Source organism: Salvia splendens, chromosome 21 (genome assembly GCF_004379255.2).
Source record: "Salvia splendens isolate huo1 chromosome 21, SspV2, whole genome shotgun sequence".
Classification (NCBI taxonomy): domain Eukaryota; kingdom Viridiplantae; phylum Streptophyta; class Magnoliopsida; order Lamiales; family Lamiaceae; genus Salvia; species Salvia splendens.
Genome location: NC_056052.1, coordinates 19,977,392 through 20,003,348, shown reverse-complemented (window position 1 = coordinate 20,003,348; position 25,957 = coordinate 19,977,392). Strand labels below are relative to the sequence as shown.

The window sequence follows — 25,957 nt, the reverse complement described above, 5'->3', positions numbered from 1 at the left end:
TGCCAGCCCCGTGGGCCTGTGCCGGCCCCGTCGTCCCCGCCGCTAATCTCGGCGCCATCATCTCCAATGGGTGGCATCCCCAAATCGCGCCGACATCCATCGATGACATCCTTCAACATCCTCTTGTACATCGGATCGGTCGTGCTATGCCACATATGCATGGTCCGGACCAAGCTAGTCGTTAACTGCGCGCGGGCGAGTCGGTCGATATCTTCTGGGGGAGCAGGGGCCTCCGATTGGACCTCGAACGACCCGCTGCTGCTTTCCCTAGCCCTCCGCTGCGCAGCCTTTTGCCCAACTGGGCGACGACGGCGGCGAGAGTCTGATTGAGGTAGCGGGGACACTTCGTCGGCTTCTGGGAGCTCGTGCGAACCAGCACTGCTGCTGTATTCACCAGAAGCGTTGATCTTCGTCCGCTTCGCCCAGCCCGATTCGTCCGCTGCTGCTGTACATTTTCCCACGGGCTCCATACCGTCCTCTTTCCCGTCTCATCCTCATCCTCCTCCTCCGCCACCGTTCGCGAGGAAGAGCCCGGGGCTTTCCCCTTGCCCTTGCCACGTCCCTTCCCCCTGCCTGGAGTCTCCCTGACTGGAGATAGCCCCAACTCCTCTAAAGAGAAAGTTTCCAAGCTGGTGAACTGAGTCTCCGGAACATAAGTGGAGGGGGTATCAGTAGACAGCATATCGATAACTGGCCGATAGACATCGTCCGCTTGTGGGCCCCTGCCACCCCCTCCCCCCGGCATCATCCCACCCATCGCCATCCCCGGCCCCGGCATCATCATATTTGGGGTCATGCCCCCCATCCCCATCCCCGCCATCATCCCCGGCATCATCATATTTGGGGTCATGCCCCCCATCCCCGCAGCCCTGGGCATCATACCACCCATCCCACTCATCCAATTGTACATATAAGGGGACATCATCCCACCCATTCCACCCATCCCCGACATTGTCGGAACTGTTGTCGCATTTCCGCTAACGTTTCCCTCCAGGTCGATGGGAAACGCCGGAGTCTGCGACTCACTCGTGGCAGGGGAGTTCCTATCGTTCTCCATTAAGTAGAAATGAAATTTGTAGTAAAAGAAGAGAGAAACTTGTTAACACAAGTGGTGCGAATGAAATGAAGTTCAACGAGTCGTATATATAGAGTTTAAAAAAAAATTAATTACCGGACTTCCGACCCGGACGTCCGACCCACTCCACAATGGCGGACGTCCGCCCGCCCGTCGCCCGCACGTCCGAGGACACTCGACGTCCTCACGGGACGTCCGTATCCGACCTTCTAAAGTGGGACGGATGGGTTTTAAGATTTAAATTATGTATTTTATGAATTCCAATATAATGTTAATTTTAGAATTTTTATGAATTTCAAATTTTAATTAAATTTAAATAAATAAATTACAAAATAAAAGAAAATAGAAAAATATAAATCAAGTGAGACCATAAATAGTGAAGAGAGAGAATGATGGGCTGTGAAAGTTATTTCTTAACTAAAAAATGTACTCCTGTAATTAGTGATTAATGCTGGTGAAGGAATAATTCGTGACAATTATGATTGACCTTAACTATAGACTCTCTTTCTTTCTCTTGTTTGGTCTTTTTATTTGAATGATGAGATATTACATTATTTTTCTAGTGTTTGGTCTGCCTGCCACACTAAAACTTTCATATAAAAAAGTAAATCGATATATACATAGTAAAATTAGACGAACATATCTATCCTCTCTTTCTCTTACACACTCTGCTTTCATCTCCAACCAGAAAATGATACAAGAGCTTTGTTTTTCCATCCAATATAAACAGCATCATTGGCCTCTGCTACACCATAACTGGGGTTGTACTCTTTCAACATATCCCTCACAGCAGTAGTAACTGATGGAGTGATTCGAATTTGTGAAAATCCAGCCATTGATAGTCTCCACCTCCATTTACCAAAGACCTCGTGTCTCTCCATCCGCTCGTTCCCCTCGCAAGCTATTATGCTGACGACATCCTTCGCCACACAATGCTCCTCTGCATTAATCCGTTGCATGTCATCTCTTGCCAAGGCTGCTGCATCTATGCACTCGAACATTGCTGCATAGTAATCCAGAGTCTCAAGAAATCGTTGGGGGAAAGTAGCAGTGTTGGTGTTGGATTCCTGCTCAACAAGGGTCATGACCTTGGGAGACAAGCTCTTCACCAGTCTGAGGAGGCGGTCTCGATGATTGCTAGTGCTCACGCTTTCATCAGGTATGTGATGCAGTACGTAAGGGAAGTTGACAGCCACTGCTTCCCCGTGCTGCATGTTGAGATTCTCCAGTTGTACATCACACCCTGATGTTGCAGCGCCATGGAATTCGAAAGGTACTCCACACGACTCGGCTAATTGGGCTAACCTCTGGCCAACTAACTCCAGCCCTCCACCTCGAGCATGAGCTGATTCCGAATCATCTACACCTGTGATGCGAACATGTGGTGGACCACCAGGCCGCTGAGCGACGGCCTGAATGAAAGACAGCCATTGACTGCCTTGTGCAATCTGAAAATCGATGACGTGGATTCTTTTTTCGTTTTCCATGGCTTCTCCAATGACAACGCTGGCAGACGTATAAGCAAATCTGTAGAATGGCAATATTTGAGCAAGCAACTGCATGTGAGACATCAAGTCGGGACCTGACGGTTCATCGCATTTCAACTTTTTGCAGATTAAGCTTCCTGAAGAAAGCAACCTTGCCCTGAGCGCTTCCAACATGTACGCACCTAATCTCTGTAAAGGTTCGCCTGATACCGAAACCCTTTCCTGTATCATGTCCAGCAGAGTTTCCGCAGCTGATGCTGCGATCTTTCTCTCAGAGAAAGAGATGATATCAGCTTCAGATATTACTTCAGCACAGGCTATGAGCAGTTGTTTCAAGTCCATATTCGAGGCCATCTCTATGATTCTATGGTACCTAGTGGAGTAACAAGGCTGCGCCGATTCATCAGTCGAGGATCCATTATAAATACTGCCACATTCAGGTCCCATGGACTCATTACTCAACAGCCATAGTGAATCAAAAGAGTCATTCAAAGATGAACTATTATCCGATGAGTGATGGATATCTGACACGTAAGAATGAGAAAGTAGCGGAGAGAAGGGACTCTTATTGGAAGAGACGCTCGTAGCTGTAGGTGAACTGAAGACAGCGGAACCAGTCACTGGTGTTGATTCCAGAGTGTAGAATGGTTCAGCACAGGCTTGAAAAGAAAGCTCAGTATCCTGGCTTTTACTTGGCAGAATGTGAGAATTGTGAACGCTTGAACATGCTAGAGCTTCCTGGGATGCCTTCTGCATCACAAGAATCGGTACAATAAACTACTTTTCCAGGAAGTTGACTGGAAGCCTTCTTTCGGGATCAACCTCCTTTTGACTATAAAGTCGCAAATGGCAACAAGGTACTCTTCACAAATAACAAGAAGGGCTGTAGATCTACGAGCTCAGGAAGATTGCAACTATATCATGCCTAGCATTCAATGGAACAAAGGGTAATGCATTTCGACAATAGAAAGTCGTTGTATCAATATAAACTAAGAGCCTTACAAAGATGTCAAAAAAAGCAAGGGACATCCAATACATGTAACTTTGAATGCATATTTTCCATCAAATACAGCCAAACCGAATTAATTAAGAAGCATATAATCCAATTCACAGCGTCAGCTCTGCCGATCCAAACAAGTAATGGAAGAAAAAGGTTTCAAACATTATCAACTACTCATGCTTCCCTTCAACAGAAACAATGAAACTCCCACAAAGTTTTCAAGTTTGAAATTTTTATTATTGAGCCATTTTATGCTTCACACCTTGTTATAAACATCCACTATGAAAGAAATAATAAAGCTTACAGATAACGAACTGAATGCATGCATACAAGTTCCAACTGTCGTATCTTCATAAACCATATATTAGAGCATATTATTTTCATCTATCTAGGTTAATCCTTTCTAGAAAACGCCGTCTAACTGCATCTTTGGGAGGAATTTAGCATTTTTCTTAAACTTATTGCCCCTTTTAGTGCTTTCATACTGAAAGAAAAAGAATACTATTGTTCTTATTGTCAGCCAGCTAGCAAGATCCTTTACTTTTTCTCCTTACGTCTCGTGAAGATGAATCCAAAACTTCTATGAATCTATATTGGAGCTCAACTTCTATAATAGCAAAGGGTTACAAGAAATTACATTCAAGTTAGTAATTTACATCTTTTCATCCTTGTTTCTTACTACAATCTAAAGGCAATTTCAGTAGATTCAATTTCATGGTAAAAAAGAAGCTAAGATTAACTTTCTAGATGAGCATAACTTATGTTCGAAGGAGTTCTGGAGCAGTAAAACTACAACAGTAGTCAGTAAAACAAAAGAAAGCAACATATGGTGAGAATCAATATAGAGAATAATAGCATATTACCCATTAATTTGTCAAATTTAAATTACTTCCGGAGTTTAAGCCAAACAAATCTAACGATCTATATACCTATATTGGACTGAAATTGAATGCACATCACCTGAAAACAAAAGGTATAATCCAAATTTTGACCACACAAATTTATGTTAGAAAGCTGAAATACACAAAACGGAAAGGCAGAATAAATTCCTCCGGTCCAATATATGACCACCAAGTATAAGAATCAGTAGTAAGATGCTAAAAAGCAGTAGACAAAAAATCAAAACAGTTACACAAACAAAAACATCTTCAAACATCTTCAAAAACATCTTCAACCTAGCAAACTAGGAAGGATATAAGTGAGAGAACAAATGAATAAATAACGTCAACAGAGAAGAGACTGCGTAGGTAGAACATACCTCGAGATAAAAAAAAATTGTGGAATGTTGTTATTGATTCGAGATTCGTCAAACAGAGCGAGAGGAGTAGATTTTGTTCAGATCATGCGAAATTGAAGAGAGAGAGAGAGAAGTGGTTTAAAGCGTGGAAAGCCAAAGTAGAAAAAGAATCATGAGATATTATTATGGTGGCGGTCTTCTTCTCCACTTTACAAGTACTTCCAATAACTCTCACTCATTTCCAAAAAGTAAATGATTCTTCTATTTCCCGTGCCCATTGGGCCCGACCTCACTTTTTCTGCCTCCTCTCTGGCAAGAGCACAACACCCACAGCTGTGCTCTTCCGCAAGGACGAGCACAATTAATTTAAAATTCAATTACACAAAAACATTTCCATAATACTAAAATTCATTAAAAAACCACAATAAATATTACAAATTACAAATAAAATAAAAAAGACATAATTAAAATCCTAAAAATTAAAAATTACATAATTAAAATCCTAAAAATTAAAAATTACATAATTAAAATACTAAAAATTACATAATTAAAATCCTAAAAATTAAAAATTACACAATTATTGGCTAATATTACCCGAGGAAGACTACGCATCTGGCGGCACCAACCCCAATTGTTTTTGGAGACCCAAGGTCTCGTGCGTTTGAAGTTGCGTGGGGGTCATAGATGACCTATCGGCCATATTGAGTTGGGCCAAAAGGGCCCAGAACGAGTTGTTCGGGGGTGGAGGTGGAACATAGGGTGCGGGTTCGGGAGCGGGGGTAGATGGAGTCGCGGCGCGACGGCGTTCGGCCGCCGCCTTCTTCCTTCCTTGCGGTCGGCGTCGGGAACCGCTTGGTCCGGCGTCGGGCTACCCAAGTTAGCTTCGGCGAGTTGGCTAGCCACTTCTTCGCCGGTGTCGGATAGGGATGCCGACCGTGACCGTTTGGAGGAGCCGCTAGAGGAGGATGTTACGCCTCCCAGATACTTCAGGTGCGTCCTCGTTTCCTGCCAAACATTTAGGTACTTGAACGACTTACCGTTCATGGATTGGTAGGTGCTCAGCGCCGCAGTGATGATGTCGACCTCGCTCCGGCCGCTCCCGGCATTCCGCGACTCCTGGAGGAAATAGTCATTGAACTTGCCAATTTCGTCGTTGGCTCGGCCGATGCAGTTGCGCACCATACTCTCGTTGCGCTCGATCGTTCCCGGCGGCCGGTTTGCATTGTACCGCCGAGAGACACGCCATCAAAAGTGATCGCCGGATTGGTTCGTGCCAACCACCGCATCTTCGGATATTTCCAAGTACGCCTTGAACAATCTATCTATCTCCGCCGGTGAGTACGGTGTGCGGACACCTGCGCGAGATGGAGGAGTCGGAGTTTGGGAAGGGACAGGAGGCCTAGGCTCCGGTGTCCACCTGTATCGCCCATCGGAGCCACCTTGGTCGTCGACCGGGTATGGCCGGTAGCCACCCGGAACGCCCGAATCTAGGGTGAGAGGAGGGGCCGAATAGTCCGTTTCCAGACTAGGAAACGGTTGTGAACCGAACCATTCGGGGTTCCAACCGTGGGAGCCGCTTGGGTTATCGTCGTGACCGGACATAGTGGTGTTGTAGGGTGTGAGAGAATGAAGATGAAAATGGATATGAGAGATTGAAGATGAGAATGGAGATGAGAGAATGATGATGAGAATTGTGTAGTTTGATGTGAATTTTTGGGAGTGAAATTGGGGGTATTTATAGATGAAAGTGTGTATTTTTTGGGTAAAAAAAATTAAAAAAATTAAATATGTGGGAAAAAACGGTTATAAACATTTTTGGGAAGTGAATTTTTTTTTTATTTTTTATCGGTTTTTTTAATTAAAAACCGATTTTTTTTAAAAAAAATAATTTAAACACAACGGCTATGCCGTTGACGAATGAGGACGCGCCACGTCAGCTGTTCGCTGGCACGGCGTTGCTCGATGCATCGAGCAGCGCCGTGCCGGCGGCGGCGGGTGGCATCCGTGCCAGCGGCGCGGACCGCCGTGGCGACGGACGACACCGTTGTGGATGCTCTTAGAGCACCCGCAACGCTGTGTCGTTGCGGTGCCTAGGCCGTTCCGGAGGAACGGTTCCGCGGCGGCACGCATTGCAGCCGCCGTGTCGTCGCCAAACCGTGCCCATGTTGTGCCGGGTGTCGTTGCCGCGACCCGTGGCACGACACTTTCCGCCACGCGCCGAGGCGACGTGGCGGCCTCCCATTCGACGCGTGACGCCCAGTCGCTGCTCCGCGAGTGCGTTTCGTCAAGTGACGTAATAATTTATTTTTTTAAAAAAAATTCGAATTTAATTAAAAAAAAATTTTGCAACGGTATTGTTACCGTTTTTTTAGCCGTTTTGTAATTTTTTTATTTTTTTATAATTTATTTACTTTATAAATACTCCTATTTCATATTCATTTCACTCACAAATACACATCTATTCCTCTCAAATCCTCTCTATTTACACCCCAATTTTCATCTCAAATCAACTATGTTTTTCTTCTCCCAAATTTAACCAAATTAATGGATTTTTTTGAACAAATGCGTCAAATATTGGAACAATCACTTGAAGAAGATCGACGACGGGGAGGCGGAAGAAGCCGCGCCGCCCCAACGACGCTCCCGTACGTACATCCATCGTAACCGGGAGGAAGCCGCCGCAAGGTTAGTACGCGACTACTTCTGCGATAACCCGGTTTGGGGAGATACGTACTTCCGTCGCCGTTTCCGCATGGGGAAACTGTTATTTCTCCACATCGCGAATACTTTGGCAGCCCGGGAAGAGTTCTTCCAGGAAGGGATCGACGCGGTCGGCCGTCCCAGCCACGCGACGCTGCAGAAATGTACTGCAGCAATCTGCCAGCTTGCGACTGGACAAACGGCAGACATGTTCGACGAATACCTCCACATCGGAGACAGCACTAGGCGAATGTGTTTGCTCAAATTGTGCAAAGGCGTCCGGGCAGCCTTCACCGACGAATTTCTCCGGAGGCCAAGCACGACCGATTGTCAGTTCCTGCTCGACCTTCACGAAACAGTGCACGGATTCCCCGGGATGCTCGGCAGCGTCGATTGCATGCACTGGCAATGGAAGAATTGCCCGGTGGCGTGGAAGATGTCCTACACGAGCGGCCACAAAGGCACCCACCCAACCGTTATACTCGAGGTCGTTGCCGACTACCGCCTTTGGATCTGGCACGCGTACTTCGGGGTCCCCGGGTCGAACAACGTCGTAAACGTGCTCCACCAGTCCGACCTCTTGACCGAAGTTTTGGATGGTAAAGCGCCGGCCATCAACTTCGTCGCCAACAACCGGCTTTATAAAATGGGGTACTATCTCGCCGATGGCATCTACCCGAAGTGGCCTATCTTCGTGAAGACGTCCAGTGGGTCTGCGAACCCAAAGCAGGCTCTTTTTGCGCAGAAGCAGGAGGCTGCTCGCAAGGATGTGGAGAGGGCGTCCGGGGTTCTCCAAGCGCGCTTCAACATCATCAAAGCCCTGGCTCGTACGTGGTTCATGGAGAACATGGTCGACATCATGTATACGTGCATAATCTTGCACAACATGATTGTCCAAGACGAAAGACCCCGAGGCGGGAAATTGGTTCGACCCCGAATCCCCCGGAAGCTCAACCGCAAGTAGTCCGCCTCGAAGTGGAGCGCATCCGCCTATACAAGAACGGTTATCTATTCGTGCAAGGACACGCGACTCTAGCGCCCACGCCCAACTCCAACAGGATCTAATTGAGCACATTTGGGCAAAATTTGGCGGATGAAATTATTAAAATTGTGTAATTTTATTTTTTTAGGATTTTAATTGTGTGCTTTTTATTTTTTTAAAGTTTAAGTTGTAACTTTGTTTTAATGTTGTGTGTTTTTTAATAAAGTGTGTTTGTTTTTTTATTAAAGTGTGTTTTTTTAATTGAATTGAGTTGGAAATAAAAATAAAAAATGAAATTGAATGAATAGTAATTTAAGGAACGGTTAAGGAACGGAGGGTTGCAGGTTCCGTTCCTTAGTTAAGGAATGGAATAAAAAAGTACAGTGTGGCCCGCAAATAGTAGTCTAAGGAACGGTTTAGGAACGGTATAGGAACAACGTTGTGGATGGCCTTAATAGTTTACTTTTGTTATTTTCGTTCATCTTGTATTAATAGTCTATTTTCACTTTTTACTATAAATAATAAATAAATTTCAAATTCTATTAACTCATTCTATTTATATTTTATTATAAAATTAATATAAAAGTGATACTTGTATTTCACTAACTTTTTTAACTTAATTTTCTTTAAATGAATAATTATTGAGAGACGGAGAAAATAGTATTATGTGTAGGCATAGATCACCTACGCCACACGAAAGGTAAATAATAAAAAACAATCTAATGCATAAAAAAATAATGGAGGGTTAAGTATTAAATTAGAAATAGATTATCTGATCAGAACATATTGTTGTTATGTAGTTGATCTAAATTCAAGGAGTGATTAAAATTTTCCGTTAGTCATGTTCGCACCTAAGCCACCTAACTTTTGTGAACTAATGTTTCTCAATTAAGACATAGATTATAGCATTCGCAATATCCTCGTACTTTATTAATTTTATATTAAAATTCGGAGGAGGAATAAAATGACATTAAAAACACAATGAATAATTTTATATTTCAATTAGGTCATATTAAGATCGTTTTAGTCGAAGAGTTTGAACCCTTATGAATCAAACAATCTAAAAATGACCCCCGTGTTGTGAACTAAATTGATTTAAAAACAATTAATTGGTATTTTGAAAATGACTTCCATGTTTGGTTATGCATTATGATTTGATTATTTTTTAAATACCTTATGTTTGGTTTTGCATTATGATTTGATACTACCTTACCTTATAATTGTGATTTTACATGTTTATATCTATTATACATGTATGTATAAAAGCGGAATTTTTAAAAATTATTAAAAATATTACTATTATGAAAATTGTACTAATAAATTTGAGAAAGCGAAGACATTTTTACATCATTAGATAGATTTAACCTTATTTTTCTATTTTCTCTTTCAATTCTCATAATATTCTTTGAAATTCACAATATTATAAAGGAACAAAATTTTGATATTATTCATTTCATTTAAGTATAAATATAAAAAATAAGACATTAATTAGAAAATACATTTAAATAAATGTATAAAATGATATAATTATGGTAATTATAGGAACAAAGATTTATAATTATAATAGTACTAGTACTTTAACGTTTAAACTATGGCAATAGAGATCTATAACCATAGTAAATTTACTATATTATTTATTTATCAGTAAATGAGAGTGATCAATTGTTAACTCATCATTTAATTGCTAACTACATTTAATTTAAGACTATGAGATTTTAGAAATCTTGTGGTCTAAAAATTACCACGTGTAATTTTTATTTTTATTAATTAAATCGAAAAAGATAAAAAAAACTACCAAATTGAGATTTTGGATGAAAATGTCAATATAGTGTTTCGAAAATATCAACACAATGCTTTGAGAAATGTTAACACATTGTTTATATTGACATTCTACATGTATTATATTGACATATTTTATATATTATGATATTTGTTGTTTTACGAAAAAATTGAAATTTTTTTATTTTTTTTTTCAAATTTTGACATCGGAACATATGCAAGTGAGATCTCGTTAGAATCCTTATGAAATTATCTTTAATTTGATATATGTTGTGCAAAAACATAATTTAAATCGAGAAAGTTATATGAGTTTTAAAGTTATGTGATATTTTTCAAAAGCTGGTTATAACTAATTTGTTGTAAATTGACCTTAATACTCTTATTAACATTTTTTTATCGTATTGATATTTTGGGGTTGAAAATCTAGGCCGTTGATTTGAATATCTAATAACTATTATTTAATTATAGTTAATCATTAAGTATTGATTTAGTAATATATCATTCCTCTCAATAAATATCTTTATTACAATATTTTACGATGTTTTAAGACGAAAAGAGTACATTTTTTTATTATGGGAGGTGAGATATAATTTTCCGTTTACTGTATATCCGTTTGCCAATTGAAAATAAAAAAATATAAGTAGAAACAATAAAACAATAAAACAATAAAACAATAAATTGATCGAAGAGAAGAGATCTCTCTACTCCAAAACCCCTCAACAGAAGAGAAAATCGGATTTCTAGGCTATTTGGCCTTTAAAATTACTTAAATGTACCCATTTTGTTATCAATTCCATTTATGGGAAAAATGCCTACTAGAATGGCGTGTTTATAAATGAAAACGCCAGTGATATTAGCGTGTCTATATGCAAACACGCCAACATAGTTGGTGTTTTACAATGGCACCGTATTTTGCTCGTATTATTAACCAAAATACTTAAATTTAAACACGCTAACTTCTTTGGCGTGTTTGATAGTAAAGACGCCAATCTTGATGGCATGTTTAAGTTATAAAACGCCAAGATCATTGGCGTGTTTAACATAAAAAACGCCAACCTGGTCGGCGTTTTCCGGTTGAATCATATTTCACAGATCTCCCCCAAAATCGCAGACCCTAGTCACATTCCCTCCCCAAACGCGAAAAACCTTCCCAAAGCTGAAAAACGCGAAAACGCTTGCCTTGGTCGGGTCAACCCGGTGGTGGATTGAAGCGTGTAGATTTCGATTTTGGCTCATTACTTCCAAATATTAGTACTCGCAATCGGTTAGTATATCTAACTTTTAACTCATTCTTCCAAACATTAGTCTACCAATAATTGATGGATTATTATGATAGTATATATTGTAGTGTAATTTATATAATTATTTGATGGATTGTTATAGTATTAAAAATTGTATTGTAATTAATAGAAATATTTTGACCAATTGTTATGGCATTATATGTTGTAGTATATCTAATTTTTTACCCATATTTGATAGGTTGTTATGATAGTATATATTGTAGTGTACTGTAAAGAAATATTTTTGACTAATATTTGTGTTTGACATTAATGCAGATAGTATGACGTGGTGTGTCCATTTATATTGGGGTGGAAATATAATTCCCGGAACAGTTATTTCATATGATCCTCCTTTTGCAAAAGGATTGATTATGTTGAATGAAAGTATTTCCTGCTATAAGCTTGTGGAAACAATTTGTGAAAGAATGGGGATAAACATATTTGAAAACAAACTTCAAATAGTATGGAAACGTCATATATTCTATGGATCTTCAATCACGTATATAGGTATTTTACTAGAAGAAGTATACATGCCACTAATGTTTAGTGAGAGTATGACTACAGGAGGTCAAATTGAATTGTATGTTGAGTATTCGTCAATTACTCAACAACATAGTCATCGTCTCATGAGTAATGATGTCGGTACGTCTACGAGAGGCCGAGAACCATATTTCGCTGCAACATAAGATTTTGATGTTGGTACGTCTACGAGAGGCCAAGAACCATGCTTCGATACAACACGAGATTTTGATATTGGAGGCGTGCATTTAGGGGACAGTGACAACTGTGATGTGGTTGAGGACATAATTGGTCCTGATAAAGCCGACTTTCTTGATCCACAATCACCTTATGATTCTGAAGATGTCGATCCGGATAGTACAGATTCAGATGGTGCTTCGTCGGATGAGGACCAATTTGTTGCTCCAAGAACATCCATTCCGGTTGGAGAAACAGTGGTTGGAGAAACATCAATTGGAGGAAGAGCAGTACGAGAGTAGTTCCATAGTTCCCACAGCCTGGTATGAACTATTTTCGCACCTTACCAGGTCCATATGATAGTTTTGATCCAAAAAACTTTGAGTCTGATGATCTCAATGTGCATTATTGGAGTGAAAAAGATCCGAGCAATGTCGGTTTGCATACTAAATTTAAAACCAAATTGGAATTGAAGTCAGTTGTGACTTTTTGGCATTTGGAAAAAATCCGACAATATACTGTTGCTGAAAGTAAAGGAAAGAGATGGCATGCAGTTTGTAAGTGGCCACAAGGAAATCCGAAAGATAAGTCCTTACCGCCAGGTTTGTGGGAGCGCCGAGCAACATTGAGGAAGCATGATGAACACTGGCAAATTAGAGTGTTTAGCACTGCTCATACTTGCATGGGGGATCGTAATTATAATGGGCACGCTAATCTTTCGTCGGGTATGATAGCGTTGAGTGTTCGACATCAGATAGAAAACGATCCTTGCTACAAGGTAAAAGCAATTGTGGCGGATATTGAAAATAGATTTCATGTGAAAGTTAGTTACAAGAAAGCATGGTATGCTCGGAGGACAGCTATTGAGCTTGTGTATGGTTCGTGGGAGTGGAATTTCAAAGTTTTACCAGCTTATTTGAATGAGTTGCAAAGACAAAATCCTAGCACAATTGTCGAATGGTTGCATGATGACAGATTAAGCAACGGTATGAACAAGGTTTTCAAGTACGTATTTTGGGCTTTTGGTCCAGCTGTGGAGGTTTTTCAACTATGCAAACCAGTTTTAACCGTTGATGAAACTCATCTACGTGGACGATACCGAGGTAAAATTCTTATTGCCGTTGGATTTGATGCTAATAAGAAATGTTTGCCTATTGCATATGCCATTGTTGATGAGGAAACCATACAAAGTTGGAATTGGTTTATGGAACGTATTAAACTTCACGTAGCCAAGCATGAAATATGTGTAATATCACATAGACATGTGGGAATCATAGATGCAATGAATTCTCCCATATGGAAAGAAGAACCCAATGTGGGGCATCACAGATTTTGCTTGGTACATGTTAGAAAGAATGTTTTGCAGAATCACAAAGGCACCATGGTAAAAAAACTTATTTGGAAAATTGGTATTGCTACCAAGAAAGCAAAGTTTAAGATCAGACGTCGTTTACTTCGAACCATCAACAACGAGGCTGTGCAGTACCTTGATGCCGTGGAGTTAGAAAAATGGAGTTTGGCGTATGACAAACACAAAAGATGGGGTGAGATGACCACTAATATGGTGGAATCTTACAACAATGTGTTGAGAGGCGCAAGACAACTCTCAATTAAAGCTTGCATTGATCTGATATTTTGGAGGACAATAGAATGGTTTAATGAGCGGTCAATTGCATCAACACAGTGTGCCACACCACTTACCCCGTGGGCCCATGAAAAGGTGTGCAAAAATGATGTAAAAGGTCAATTACATAATGTGAGAGTCCCAAACACAATTGCAGGGCTTTACGTGGTTCGAACAAAGCGTCGAATTGGTGGAAAGGGCGGTAATAAGTGGAAGGTAAAGTACTTGGAGTCGAACTGCAAATGTCAAAAGTGCAGATGTGGAGACTTCCATGTTCACATGCAGCGGCAGTTGCGCGGTTTAGAAACGAGCCCATGCTGTCGCTTGTTGATAACGTATACCGCACAAGTGTTTGGGTACACCAATATTCTACGGTGTTCAATCCAATCAGACACCAAGATTATTGGGCTGTGCCTGAATGGACTTTGCAATGTTCACGAGCCCAGTTAATGCCTAAAAGTCGAGGTCGATATCGTACTACTAGGATTCCTAATCAGATGGATGTCCGTGAAGCTGACCAGCCACGAGCCCGACGCCGATGTAAACATTGCCGTCAACCAGGGCACGACAGACGCAACTGCCCGAATGCTTCTTCAAGGATGGATACTCAGTTGGTAGATGATGCCGTTGACGATTTTATGCCTCCACCTCCATCAAGATCTGCAGTTCGAGGTCGTCATTCTATCAGCCACACTGATGATGCCGATCACGATTTTATGCCTCCACCTCCACCAAGATCTGCAGTTCGAGGTCGGCATTCTGTCAGCCACACTGGTGGTACAGGCGAAGACATCGGGCTCAGTGATATCCCACATTCTCCACCTAGGTCTTCTGTGCGAGACGATTTTTTCGGGGTTGATTTAGAGAATGTCGTTGTGCAAGATACTCCTCCCTCTAGACTCTCCACCGCCAGAATCGGGAAGGGTATCCGTAGCTTCTTTACCCGGAGAAGGCGAGACAATTGAACGTGTAACAACTATTTAGTTGAATTGAACATTGTTCTGTTTATAATCGTAGTTATTTATTGAATTGAACATTGTAACGTTTTACTTATATTTTGGCGAGCCGTGTGAGTTCGCGTTTTTATCAAAAAACGCCAATTGGAGTGGCGTCTTTTAAAACTCGCCGACTGCAGTGGCGTGTTTATTCAGAAAAGTTACCTCGGCGTAGGAAAAAAGTTCAAAAAATTTTCTAACTGTAAAACGCCATCCTGAATAGCGTTTTTTTAAATTACGCCAACGGCGATGGCGTTTTTCCCGAAAAACGTCTATATAGTTGGCGTTTTATGAAAAAACGCCACTGTAGTCGGCGTTTTTATGCAGAATGTCCGCTACAACGTAGGAAAATTTGGCCAAATTTTCCCCAAGTTAAAAACGCCAATTGGAGTGGCGTTTTATACAAAATCTTAGTGATATAAAAAGGCCAACTGGGAATGGCGTGTTTGTTCCTATCGTCGACCAATAAGTAATATAAAGAGTTCAAAATATCAATATGAATACGTGTAAAAAGAGGATTTATCAAATTACTAATATAAAGAGTTCAAATCAATGAAAAACCACCAATATCAATAGAATGTATCAAATTAGTTTAATCATCTCGCCGTTTCTGCATAAACAGACCCCGTATCCCCTTCCCAATTCTGGATGTAGATCTAGGGATCCTTGAGGGAGGAGTATCTTGAACAACAGCGTTCTCTAGATCCACCCCAAAAAAGTCATCTTGCACAGACGACCGCGGTGGAGAAGTGGGGACATCACTGAGGCCAATATCTTCTCCGGTACCACCGGTGTGGCTGACAGAATGACGGCCTCGAACTGCAGATCTAGGTGGAGGTGGTTCCACAAAATCGTCATCGGAGCGGTTTACGGGCTGAGATGACGACTCTCCGCAGACGGTTTTCTTCTTGGTTCGTCGTTTTGCCTTTTTCCTTACGGGTACGTCCACGTCCATTGCAGAGCGCTGCGAAGAACGGTAGTCCATCCGCTCAGCCTCCCCGGATATCTGCAGTCCTTCTTCAATCATCCTCGAAATGGTTCCCAAAGCCGGATGTTCTGTCGTTTCTTGGCCACTTAGAAAGTGGCGCACGTTGTGAAGTGTCTCCACTTACAATTTTCAAAGTTAAATACATATCATAATATGAATTTAAATAATTAATTAGGGTTTGGTTAAGTATGAATAATTTACCGCGAATTTATGAGAAGATGCCGTTTCGTGGAAGCCCTCTTCAGCATGCACGCCAGGTTTGGTTAAATACACCACATTTATCTGCCGAAACCAATCCATATATTCTTCGGTTGCAGCAGGCTCATCAATGTACTCTAGATCAGTCCACACCAAAAAGTGCCTGTTGTCCCACTCCTGTATATAATTGGCGTGCCATTCAACCCAATTTCGACCAGCTTTTCCACGACGATCCTGTTTCGCAAAATCAGTACCGTGGAACCGGGGGAGTTGCGGGATATACGGTTGGACAATCCCAAATTGGCGCAACCCTCGGTGTGGCAGGTGTGGCTCAGCCAGACTCCAGCAAATAAGCGTTGTTATCGACATCCATACAGGACGACCGGCATCACAACTTTCCGGCAACTCCCGTTGGAGATAAGACATCCAAATAAACTACATGTAACACAAATTTATTCAAATTAATTTCAATAAAAAACAACAAACAAAAAACAATTTATAAGTATATGAAGTACCTGGTTGGCATGCATCATGGAGAACTTATCTCGGAAATTTTCAATACAATGTCCAGGTGCTTTTACATATGACGACAGACCATTCCATCTACAAAATGTAAATTATGAGCGAATAACACGAAGATTGATGAACATAAAGCTTAAAAAATGAATTAGTGAATAACTTACGCGCTTGCACATCGTAGATAGTCTGTATGCACGGGATCTAGCATCCTCGGTCTAATATTTGGGATTCTCTCCTAAGCCCACAGCTGTAATAGAGTTAAGGCTCCCCCGACATCCGTCCTCTTAGCAACGGCAGCTTCACAGAAATTGTGGTACAAGCAAGCAAGCGTCGCACCACCCCAGCTATAGGTAGAACACCGTTCTATATCCATGAAAAATTGCAGGTAGAAGAACGAAATTTTATTTCCGGTGGTATTCAGGATCATCAGACCACCAAGTAATAGCAGACAATAGATACGGGCCCGCTGAGCATATATGTTGTGATCGTGCTCATCATTCAGCTCAATCCTCAATTGACGCAATAAGCTTGTCTGCTTAAAAGCCATTTCCTTCAACTCGGATGCGTCCGGTATGAATCCTAGAAAATCCAAACACCTGTCCTGCCAATATCCCGGTTGTGTCGGGGGGATGTAACCCGTCACAGCCTCTCCATCAACTTTCAGGCCCCATAAAACCTCCACGTCTTCCAATGTTACAGTCGCTTCACCGACTGGGAAGTGAAACGTGTGAGTCTCTGGCCTCCAACGTTCAATCAAAGCGGTGATAAGATGGTGGTCAATTTCCTTTGGCTGACCACACCTCAATAAACCGCCGAACCCCATCTGGTTCACTAGTGCCAAAACACGGTGATGTATAGGAACATTCCAAATTATTCCTTCATATCGTCGGCAGCGTACGTATTCGGATGGAACTCCTGCCCATATGTTATTAGAGACGTGTTGTCTCTGAAGATACAGTACAGAAGGATCCGCAGGACCACACGCAAGCCGACGAGCAGAAGTCGAAGATGATGCCATAATTTACCTACACAGCATTCATAATCCAAATTTAACATTTACCAAACATAAATCATTTCAATAATTACATACAATTTAATCCAATTTCACAAAATGGAACACCAAAATCAAATAATTCACAATACACAAATTCACCTACACAACATTTCACATCCAAAATCATAACACAATTCATCTACACAAAATTGACAATTTCAATTACAAATTTGTCCAACCTAACAATTTCAATTTGTCCAATTTCAAATTGCCCAGCCTAACAATATAAACAAAATTAACAATTCAAACTAAACAATATACATCAACCAAAACCCACATAAACCAAATCAATTAGCCCAATTTTTTTGCTATAACAACCCTAGGGTTTAGGTTTATAATCAATTTTATATATAAATTCACTTAAATCCAAATAATCCAACATAATAATCAACACTAATGTCATTCAAACAATCCAAAATGCATAATATTTCAACTCAATTCACAACTCATTACAAACCCTAGCTAACTATCCAACAATTACCCTAATAAAGATAAGCATACTAACCGAAGAAAATATATGAATAGCACCGATTGATGAATGGAGGGCGAAATCACGGAGAGGAGGGCGAATTCGCGGAGATTGGCGCTGCTTGGAGAAAAATCACAAAGTGTGGGTGTGGCTGTGATGTTTTCGCGATTTGGGGGTGGAGGCTGGGGCTATATCAGCCTGTTAAAACACGCCAATTTGAGTGGCGTTTTTCTGTTAAACCCGCCGATGTTATTGGCGTCTTTTCTTTTAAAAACGCTGATGTTATTGGCGTCCTTGCGTTTAAACACGCCGATGTTATTGGCGTATTTGCGTAAACACGCATCTAAAATTGGCGTGTTTATATAATACACGCCAACACCAATGGCGTGTTTTAACGTAATGATAATTGGAAAGAATAAGCCCAAAATACGGCACAAGTATAAAACGCCGTCTATGTTGGCGTCTTTACGTTTAGACACGCCAATATCGCTGGCGTTTTTACTTAAAAACACGCCAACTTCATCGGCGTTTTTCCCATAAATGGAATTGATAACAAAATGAGTACATTTACCATATTTTAAAGGCCAAATAGCCCAGAAACGCGATTTTGCCTCAACAGAATGAGAAGAAGCATCTCCAAAATCCCTTATCGCCCTTCGATTACCGCCGCTCTCTCCACCTCATCAGGCGGCGGAGGTAGAGGCCGCGGCGCTCCTTCACATTTCCAGTTCACCGTCGACACCCCACCCGAAGACGAATCCAAAAATTCCAACCGCGACGGCGCTTCTCCGCCACCGCACGGCCATGGTCGCGGCAGAGGTATTCCTCCTTCGTTCTCTTCCTTCGTCAACAATGAATCAAACCCCGCCGCATTCGGCCGGGGCCGCGGCATTGGTTTTGTTTCCCCAAATTCCTTCTCGCCGCGGGGAGAAGAATCTGCAATTCAATCGCCGCAACAACCTAATCCCAAAATGTCGTTCCTTTCAAAGTACGAAGAAGCAGAATTGGATTCCGCTGGATCAGAAGCTCCTCCTGCCCCAATCAAGTCGGTTCCATCGAGTATCTTCAATGTTTTAGCGGGTGCTGGTCGGGGGAAGCCCGGCACACCCCCTGCGTCGCAACCGGAGAAGCCGAAAGCAGTGACTCAACAACCCCTTCCTTCGGAGCAGCGCCGGTCATCTAATGAGGGCGCTGCTCCAGTGCAGTTGAGTGAAGAGGAGAAGGTGAAAAAGGCGATGGGAATTTTTTCAAAAGGACACGTAGGTGGAGGGGGAACTGGCCCCGAAGTTAGAGCTGAAAGATGGGGAGGAGGGAGAGGAAGTGGACGAGGAGGAGGAGGCCGGGGAAGAGGAAGAGGGATGGCAAGAGGAAGAGGAGGAAGGGGAGGATACGGTGGAAGAGGAAGCCGTGATGATAGATACGAGGATGCAGAAACCGAACCTGCTGAGTTTTTGGGGGATCCTGCTGCTGAGGAGAAAGTGGCTAAGAGACTGGGGCCGGAGGTTATGAGCAAACTGTCAGAAGAGTTTGAGGAAATGTCGAGCAGAGTGTTGCCGTCTCCTATGGACGAAGCTCTTCTGGAAGCATACGAAACGAACTTAATGGTAATCTGGTTTGTTTTTTATTTAGATCGGATGCCTGCTATTAGTACACTGGTTGTTTATTGGGTTTGTTATGCAGATTGAATGTGAGTCGGAGTACTTCATGGAAGAGTTTGGCACGAGCCCTGATATTGATGAGAAAGCCCCTATTCCTCTTCGTGATGCACTTGAGAAGATGAAGCCATTCCTTATGGCATATGAAGGGATTCAGGGTCAAGAAGAGTGGGAGGTAAAACTTGTACCTACTTATGGTTCCTGTCAATTTAAATATATAATTGGTTCCTTTAAGCTTTTACTCCCTCCGTCACCAAAGAATATGCACTTTGGGGTTGGCTCGGGTTTTAATGTAAAATTGGTAAAGTAAGAGAGGTAGAGAGAAAAAGTAATTTAAGTATTGTTAGTGGAGAATGGGCCCCACCTCATTAGAGAGAAAGAACTCTCCAAAATTAGAAAGTGCATATTCTTGTGTGACGGACTAAAAAGGAAAAAGTGCATATTCTTGTAGGACGGAGGGAGTATTATGTGGCCTAAATTAAGTAGGGCACCTGATGATTTTTCATTTGAATTCTGAAACTTAAACGTATAAGTTTGTGCAGAGAATTGAACTTTCTATGTTGGTGGTGTGCGGGGTAATTTATATAGGTCACATATAATTAGTACTCCCTCTGTTTCCTAAAAATAGGAACTTTGGAAATGGCACGGGTTTTAAATCAAAATTGGTAAATTAAGAGAGATAAAGAGAAAAAAATGGGTAAAGTAAGAGATGAGGAGAAAAAGTAGTGGAATGAGTGTAAGTGGATTGTGGGGTCCATTTCCTAAAATGGAGTGTTTCTATTTTTAGGAAACGAACTAAAAAGGGAAGAATTTCTATTTTTAGGAAACGGATGGAGTAGTAGTTAGTAGTAGTTATTTACAATATTGAAGAACTCTTTCAAGTCCCGGGAAATCAGAACTCAATGTTAGTAAGGGTGATTCTGTTCTTAAGATTGCAGAGGTAAGTAGCAGGATGTTATTAGGGGGGAAGCTTGCAGGAGATGGAAAAATTCTCCTTTTCTGCTATAATGCACTTTTTGTGACCATTCTGTACATCTTTTGCATCTCTCTTGACTCTTGCGGGATGTTTAGTAGCCCCCATATTGCATATATTATCTCATTAAAACTTAGAAATCACATATAGTGTCAGTGTCAACAAATAAGTGAGGTTTGTGAGTGAGAAAGATTGGATGGCTTTGTGCTTCAGATTTGGAGGGTCCCTTGTCATGGTAATCAGTATAAGACAGCTCCATGGTGGTGGAAAAATTGAAAGATATACAGGGATAAAATAAAAAGTAGATGAAAATTGTAATTTGGTTTCTGATGAGCTTTCCTGAGTGGTACAGAATTTCTGCATGTGTTGTTGATTGAAAGGTAGTATTGGGTTAAACCCTAAACCCTAAACCTATTTTTCTTTTTTTCCTTTTATTTTTGGGTGAGGTTTTGTAGTTTCAATATGTTTTGTCTCTAGCCTGTACTGGAACAAACTGGAGGATTATGAAATCCGAATGACTCATTTTGAATACTCGGATTATTTTGGAAGGTTCTGAAGTTGGTTAGTGTAGCCAGCATGTATGGAGCAGGGTCAAATGCCCCCCCTCATGCCTTCAACACTATTGTATTTTTATATATAAAATGCCAATTATATTAACAAACTACACTAAATGCCCCTCTTAAATGCATAAAATTTTCTACACAATATATTTTTGCCCCTCCTCAATTAAAATCCTAGCTCTGCCCCTGATTGGTTTTATGATTTTTACAACTTCATTTCTTAACAGTGCACACAACAAACATATGTAGTACTCCTCCGTTCCGCCATAAGCAAGGATTCTCATTTGGGCACAAATTTAAGAAAATATATTTAAAGAGTTAAGTGAAGAGAGAACAAAATAGAGAAGTGAAGAGAAGAATAAAGTAGGTGAGAGAATAAAGTAAGAGATAGGATAGGTGTTATTTTTTGCTAAAAAGGAAATGATTCATTTTAGGTGGGACGTCCCTAAAAGGAGTGTGAATCTCTTATGATGGGACGGAGGGAGTATAATTTGGTTTCATCCAGTGTTGTCAAAAACGCGCCCGGGGCGCGCTCGGGGCGCGGGTCGCCATGATCGAGCCCGGCTTCGCCCCAACATGGGTGAGCCAAGCGAGATACGTGGGGCGCCGTCGGGGCGCGCTCTGGGCGGTCGGGGCGACTGGAGCGAGAGACGGATCGGGGGCTTACCTGTTGCCGTCCGCCCTGGTTCGCCGGTTGGCTGCAATTTTTTTGCTTTTACAGAGAAAAAAGAAGAGGGATGGGAGGGGAGGGGAGGGGAGGGGAGGGGAGAGAGAGAGAGATAGATAGTGACTACATTGGGAAATGAAATTACTTTGTACTCCATCAATTATTGTTTATTTCTATTGTTACCCCATCAATTATTGTTTATTTCTATTGTTATTATTTATATAAGTAACATATTTTTATTAATTCCTTATATTTATAATTTAATTTTAGGTTTATATAAAGCTAATTTAGTAATCTTTAGAACATTACAATCTCTATTTATGGAGCTTTTCATTTTACCTAATTTTATTTTATGAATTAAATGAAGAGAAATAAAATAATAATTATATGTTTATTTGATAATTTGTTTTATGAATTAAATGAAGAGATTTAAAATAACAATTATGTTTATTTAAATGAAGAGAAATAAAATAATAATTTATTATTTTTTCCAATCTTTCATCTTTTTCCAAAATGACTCTATTATAAAATCCATTAATTAAATATTATAATAAGTAAATTGATTATAATTCCTCCAATAATTCTTTTCTACCCAATGTCAAAATTGAACTTTAAAAATATTTTTTACATGTTATGTAAATATACTATTTATATTATAGTGAATTATCTTTAATCATTATTATTACTAATATATAAATAAAAAATAATTTTGCGCCCCGATTCGTGGGTTCCTCGCCCCGGCGCCCCATCGCCCCGCGACCCGGGGTCCAGCCTCATCGCCCCGGACCGACCCGCGACCCTAACAACACTGGTTTCATCTAGTACAAGTGTTTTCACTTCATTATTGCATTCGAAATTTTTGGTATTATATAGAAGAATGAGTACTGAGAATGGTTGTGTAGAGTTTTTTCTATTGCTACTGCACTGAAGCCTGTGTTGTGTCGAACAGAAACTACAGAGTGAAAGTGATTAAAAGATGTCATATCTATTGGTGACTTTTGCATTGCATCTTTGTTGTGAGTCTTCATATAAGGATTGGAGTTTTCAGCTGTCATTGACTTAGTGAAAACATCATGAATAAGCTAACACTGGTTTCATATTGATATTATTAATGAAATAGTACTAATAAATGAATAGCTTCTCCTGCTGCTTTAGCATATTTGATAGGAAGAAAATGCTTATGCCTCATATATAATCAAATTCAGGACACGGATTAATTTACTGTTGAAGTTTAATTATTATTATTATTATTATTATTATTATTATTATTATTATTATTATTATTATTATTATTATTATTATTATTATTATTATAAATCTTACTGCTAGAGAAGGCATGTAAATTATTTGACGTTTGCCTTGTTTTGCATCAAATTACGTTCTCTGAGAGAGGAACAAAGAATGAGATGGCTTGGTTTGTTTTGTTTTAATTCTCCCTTGGATATGGCGATGATGATATTGTTTTTGAAGTATTCCGTAATTTGCTTTAACAATTGATGCATTTTTAGTTGCTGTATGAAGACATGTTTCATTTCTTATTGCAAGCATGTTGCTCTGATACGTTTCTCACTCTTGTATTCTCTTCTTCCATAAGATTAGGATGCTCATACTACATCCTTTGCATTAGTAACTTTACTGGTTTGACTTATATTCTATCTAGGAAATTATGGAAGAAACAATGAAGAGGGTTCCTCTTATGAAATCAATTGTAGACCATTATGCTGGTCCAGATAGAGTGACTGCGAAGCAACAACTAGGAGAGCTTGAACGAGTGGCTGAAACTCTCCCAGCAGGCACACCTGCTTCTGTGAAACGTTTTACTGACCGTGCTGTTCTCTCGTTGCAGGTAAAACTCTGGCATCTTGAATGTATTAGCATGTACGTGGTCCCTTGATTTGGGTGTAGCATGCTTAAATGTGATTTGCCATATATTTTGATGGCATTGTTGTGCCACCTATTAGGGAAATACAGTTATATAGAGTATACCTTAAGTATAAATTAGCTATGGATTAAAAGCTCTAAACATTTTAGTTTTGGATGACTTCTTAACTTGGGTTGAGCTATAATGAGAGGCTCACTGGATAATGATCTTGTTGCCAGCTGTTGATAAATGATTAAATTGATAGACTTGAGGTGAATTTATTTAGACAAGAAACCATTAGAAATTTAATTCAACACCTCACATTAGGAGTAACTGGAAAACTCCTGCCATAGTGTAGCTATTCTTGAACCAATGATAAACCAGAATTAATAACCTACCCTAGATGAAAAACAAAATATAGCATCCTAAGCCCAGCAACATTTTTATCCATCCCAAGCCAAACTTCCATATTTTGTTATTCTATTGTCTCATTTCAATGATAATCTAGAGTTCAATATCTTTTATTCTCGTAGTAGTTTTGTCTGACATTCAAGCTTTGATTCATTGGAAATTTTGATTGTTTTAAAGGGCCACTGTTTCTGTGTATGATATTTCATATCTCACTGTTATCTCGTCTTTTTTATTTAACCATTTTGAATTATACAGAGCAATCCGGGATGGGGATTTGACAAGAAATGCCAATTCATGGATAAGCTGATAATGGAAGTTTCTCAACAGTACAAGTGAGCTTTGGATCCTCGTATATATTCTGGTTAAAAAGAAACTTGATTCTTCCAATGATTGAAGAAGGGCTGCTACTCGGTTTTGTCCTTTTAAAGTTGATCACAGATCAAGGTTGTCGGATTATCTTTTTGGATATTCTTCGTGTAGGAGATTTTGTCCTGAGCACGCTTGGATTAGTTGGTACGTTTCATTTCATAAACATATGCCAAATCCTACATTTATCGCATAGCATCAAATTGGTCAGACAAAGGATATATGATATGAACCTGAAGTTGGTGCTTAACAAATTTATTTGAGTTTTTTTTTCATTGGGTTTGTGATCTGATCGATTTAATCATTTCTTTGTATTTATCAGATGCTAGTGTCTTGCCACTTGAGGATCATAGGTCTAAGTTATAGACTGGTTTGCTGGGTTGGAACCAGTCCCTAAACCCAATCTTCTTGATTGGAGTTCTTCCCAATTTTCACACAAACTTTTATTTTTTGAAATTTTATAAAATTTGATCAGCCAATAATCTAGTTCTACGGAGGTGGATGTAAAATTCAAAAATATATAATTGACAAGCTCTTGAATCTTGATGATGGTATTGGTTTCTAACTGAGGCCACTCATATTGTTCAATTTTGATCTATGGGTTGCTGATCGAGGTGAACCACAATTGCTAGGACACACATTTACGCAAGGAGGGATTTCCAAACTTATTTTTTATTGATTTGATTTTGTTAGTATTTTATTTAAATTGATGTGTAAAAGCTCATACAAAATATAACAATATTATAATCTCATACAAAAATTTAGAATATATAGTCTCTATTATAACAATTTCCTGTGTCTACCCCTGGGCCTACGAGGAAGGTCCGTTCAATACATGGGATTGAAATTAGAATTATACGGAATCAAATTATAATTAAATTGATGTTAAGAATAGAGGTGATAGCTTCTCTGTATCCAAGATGTGGCTATGGTCCAAGAAAGGCAAGTTCACTACTACATTACAAGCAAATGAAAATATAGAAAGTGATTTAGTTTGAAAAAGGGTTGTTTTGATATGGTGGTTGTTAGATGAGGAGAAACTATTTAGTGGAGTAGTATACTACTCCTTGTTTTCAATAGAGAAAAGCAAAGATGACTAATGTTTTACTATAACTAGTTTTGTTTGCACACAGATGGAGGTGAAAAAGTATGTGACAAAAAGCTTCATTTTTCGCATCCCATATTTGATATTCTGTTTTTCGAAGAAAATTTTGGTGAGGATTTGCTTAGTCTTAGACTTTTTTAGCGGCAATTGATTGGTTTTATGTTCATTTTGAAAACCATTGTTACTTTTGTAAACCCTTTTTTGGCCAATGCTCAAGAGTTGATCATATTTGTGAATTAGTGATTTCTAATTATGAGGATTCTTACTAATCAAAAA

General features: G+C 40.1%; 2 protein-coding genes across 2 annotated transcripts; one reads left to right on the top strand and one right to left on the bottom strand.

The window, feature by feature from the left end:
- Window positions 1–1,557: 1,557 nt before the first annotated feature.
- LOC121784821 (scarecrow-like protein 21) lies at window positions 1,558–5,001 on the bottom strand. The gene is made up of 2 exons (XM_042183061.1): window positions 4,821–5,001; window positions 1,558–3,487 (listed from the first exon to the last, which is right to left on the bottom strand). The coding sequence occupies exon 2, from the start codon at window positions 3,316–3,318 to the stop codon at window positions 1,750–1,752; it is 1,569 nt and encodes a 522-aa protein (XP_042038995.1). The 5' UTR covers window positions 3,319–3,487; window positions 4,821–5,001; the 3' UTR covers window positions 1,558–1,749.
- A 13,665-nt stretch (window positions 5,002–18,666) lies between these two features.
- Window positions 18,667–24,851, top strand: LOC121785495 (translation initiation factor IF-2-like). The gene is made up of 4 exons (XM_042183944.1): window positions 18,667–19,687; window positions 19,764–19,913; window positions 23,599–23,784; window positions 24,466–24,851. The coding sequence occupies exons 1-4, from the start codon at window positions 18,704–18,706 to the stop codon at window positions 24,544–24,546; spliced, it is 1,401 nt and encodes a 466-aa protein (XP_042039878.1). The 5' UTR covers window positions 18,667–18,703; the 3' UTR covers window positions 24,547–24,851.
- Window positions 24,852–25,957: the final 1,106 nt, after the last annotated feature.

Excerpts from the sequence above, each read along its gene's own strand:
- LOC121784821 (XM_042183061.1), bottom strand. The coding sequence starts at position 3,318 with ATGCAGAAGGCATCCCAGGAAGCTCTAGCATGTTCAAGCGTTCACAAT.
- LOC121785495 (XM_042183944.1), top strand. The coding sequence starts at position 18,704 with ATGAGAAGAAGCATCTCCAAAATCCCTTATCGCCCTTCGATTACCGCC. Across the intron at positions 19,688-19,763 it reads CATACGAAACGAACTTAATG|ATTGAATGTGAGTCGGAGTA; the intron begins GTAATCTGGTTT and ends TTTGTTATGCAG. Across the intron at positions 19,914-23,598 it reads AGGGTCAAGAAGAGTGGGAG|GAAATTATGGAAGAAACAAT; the intron begins GTAAAACTTGTA and ends TATTCTATCTAG.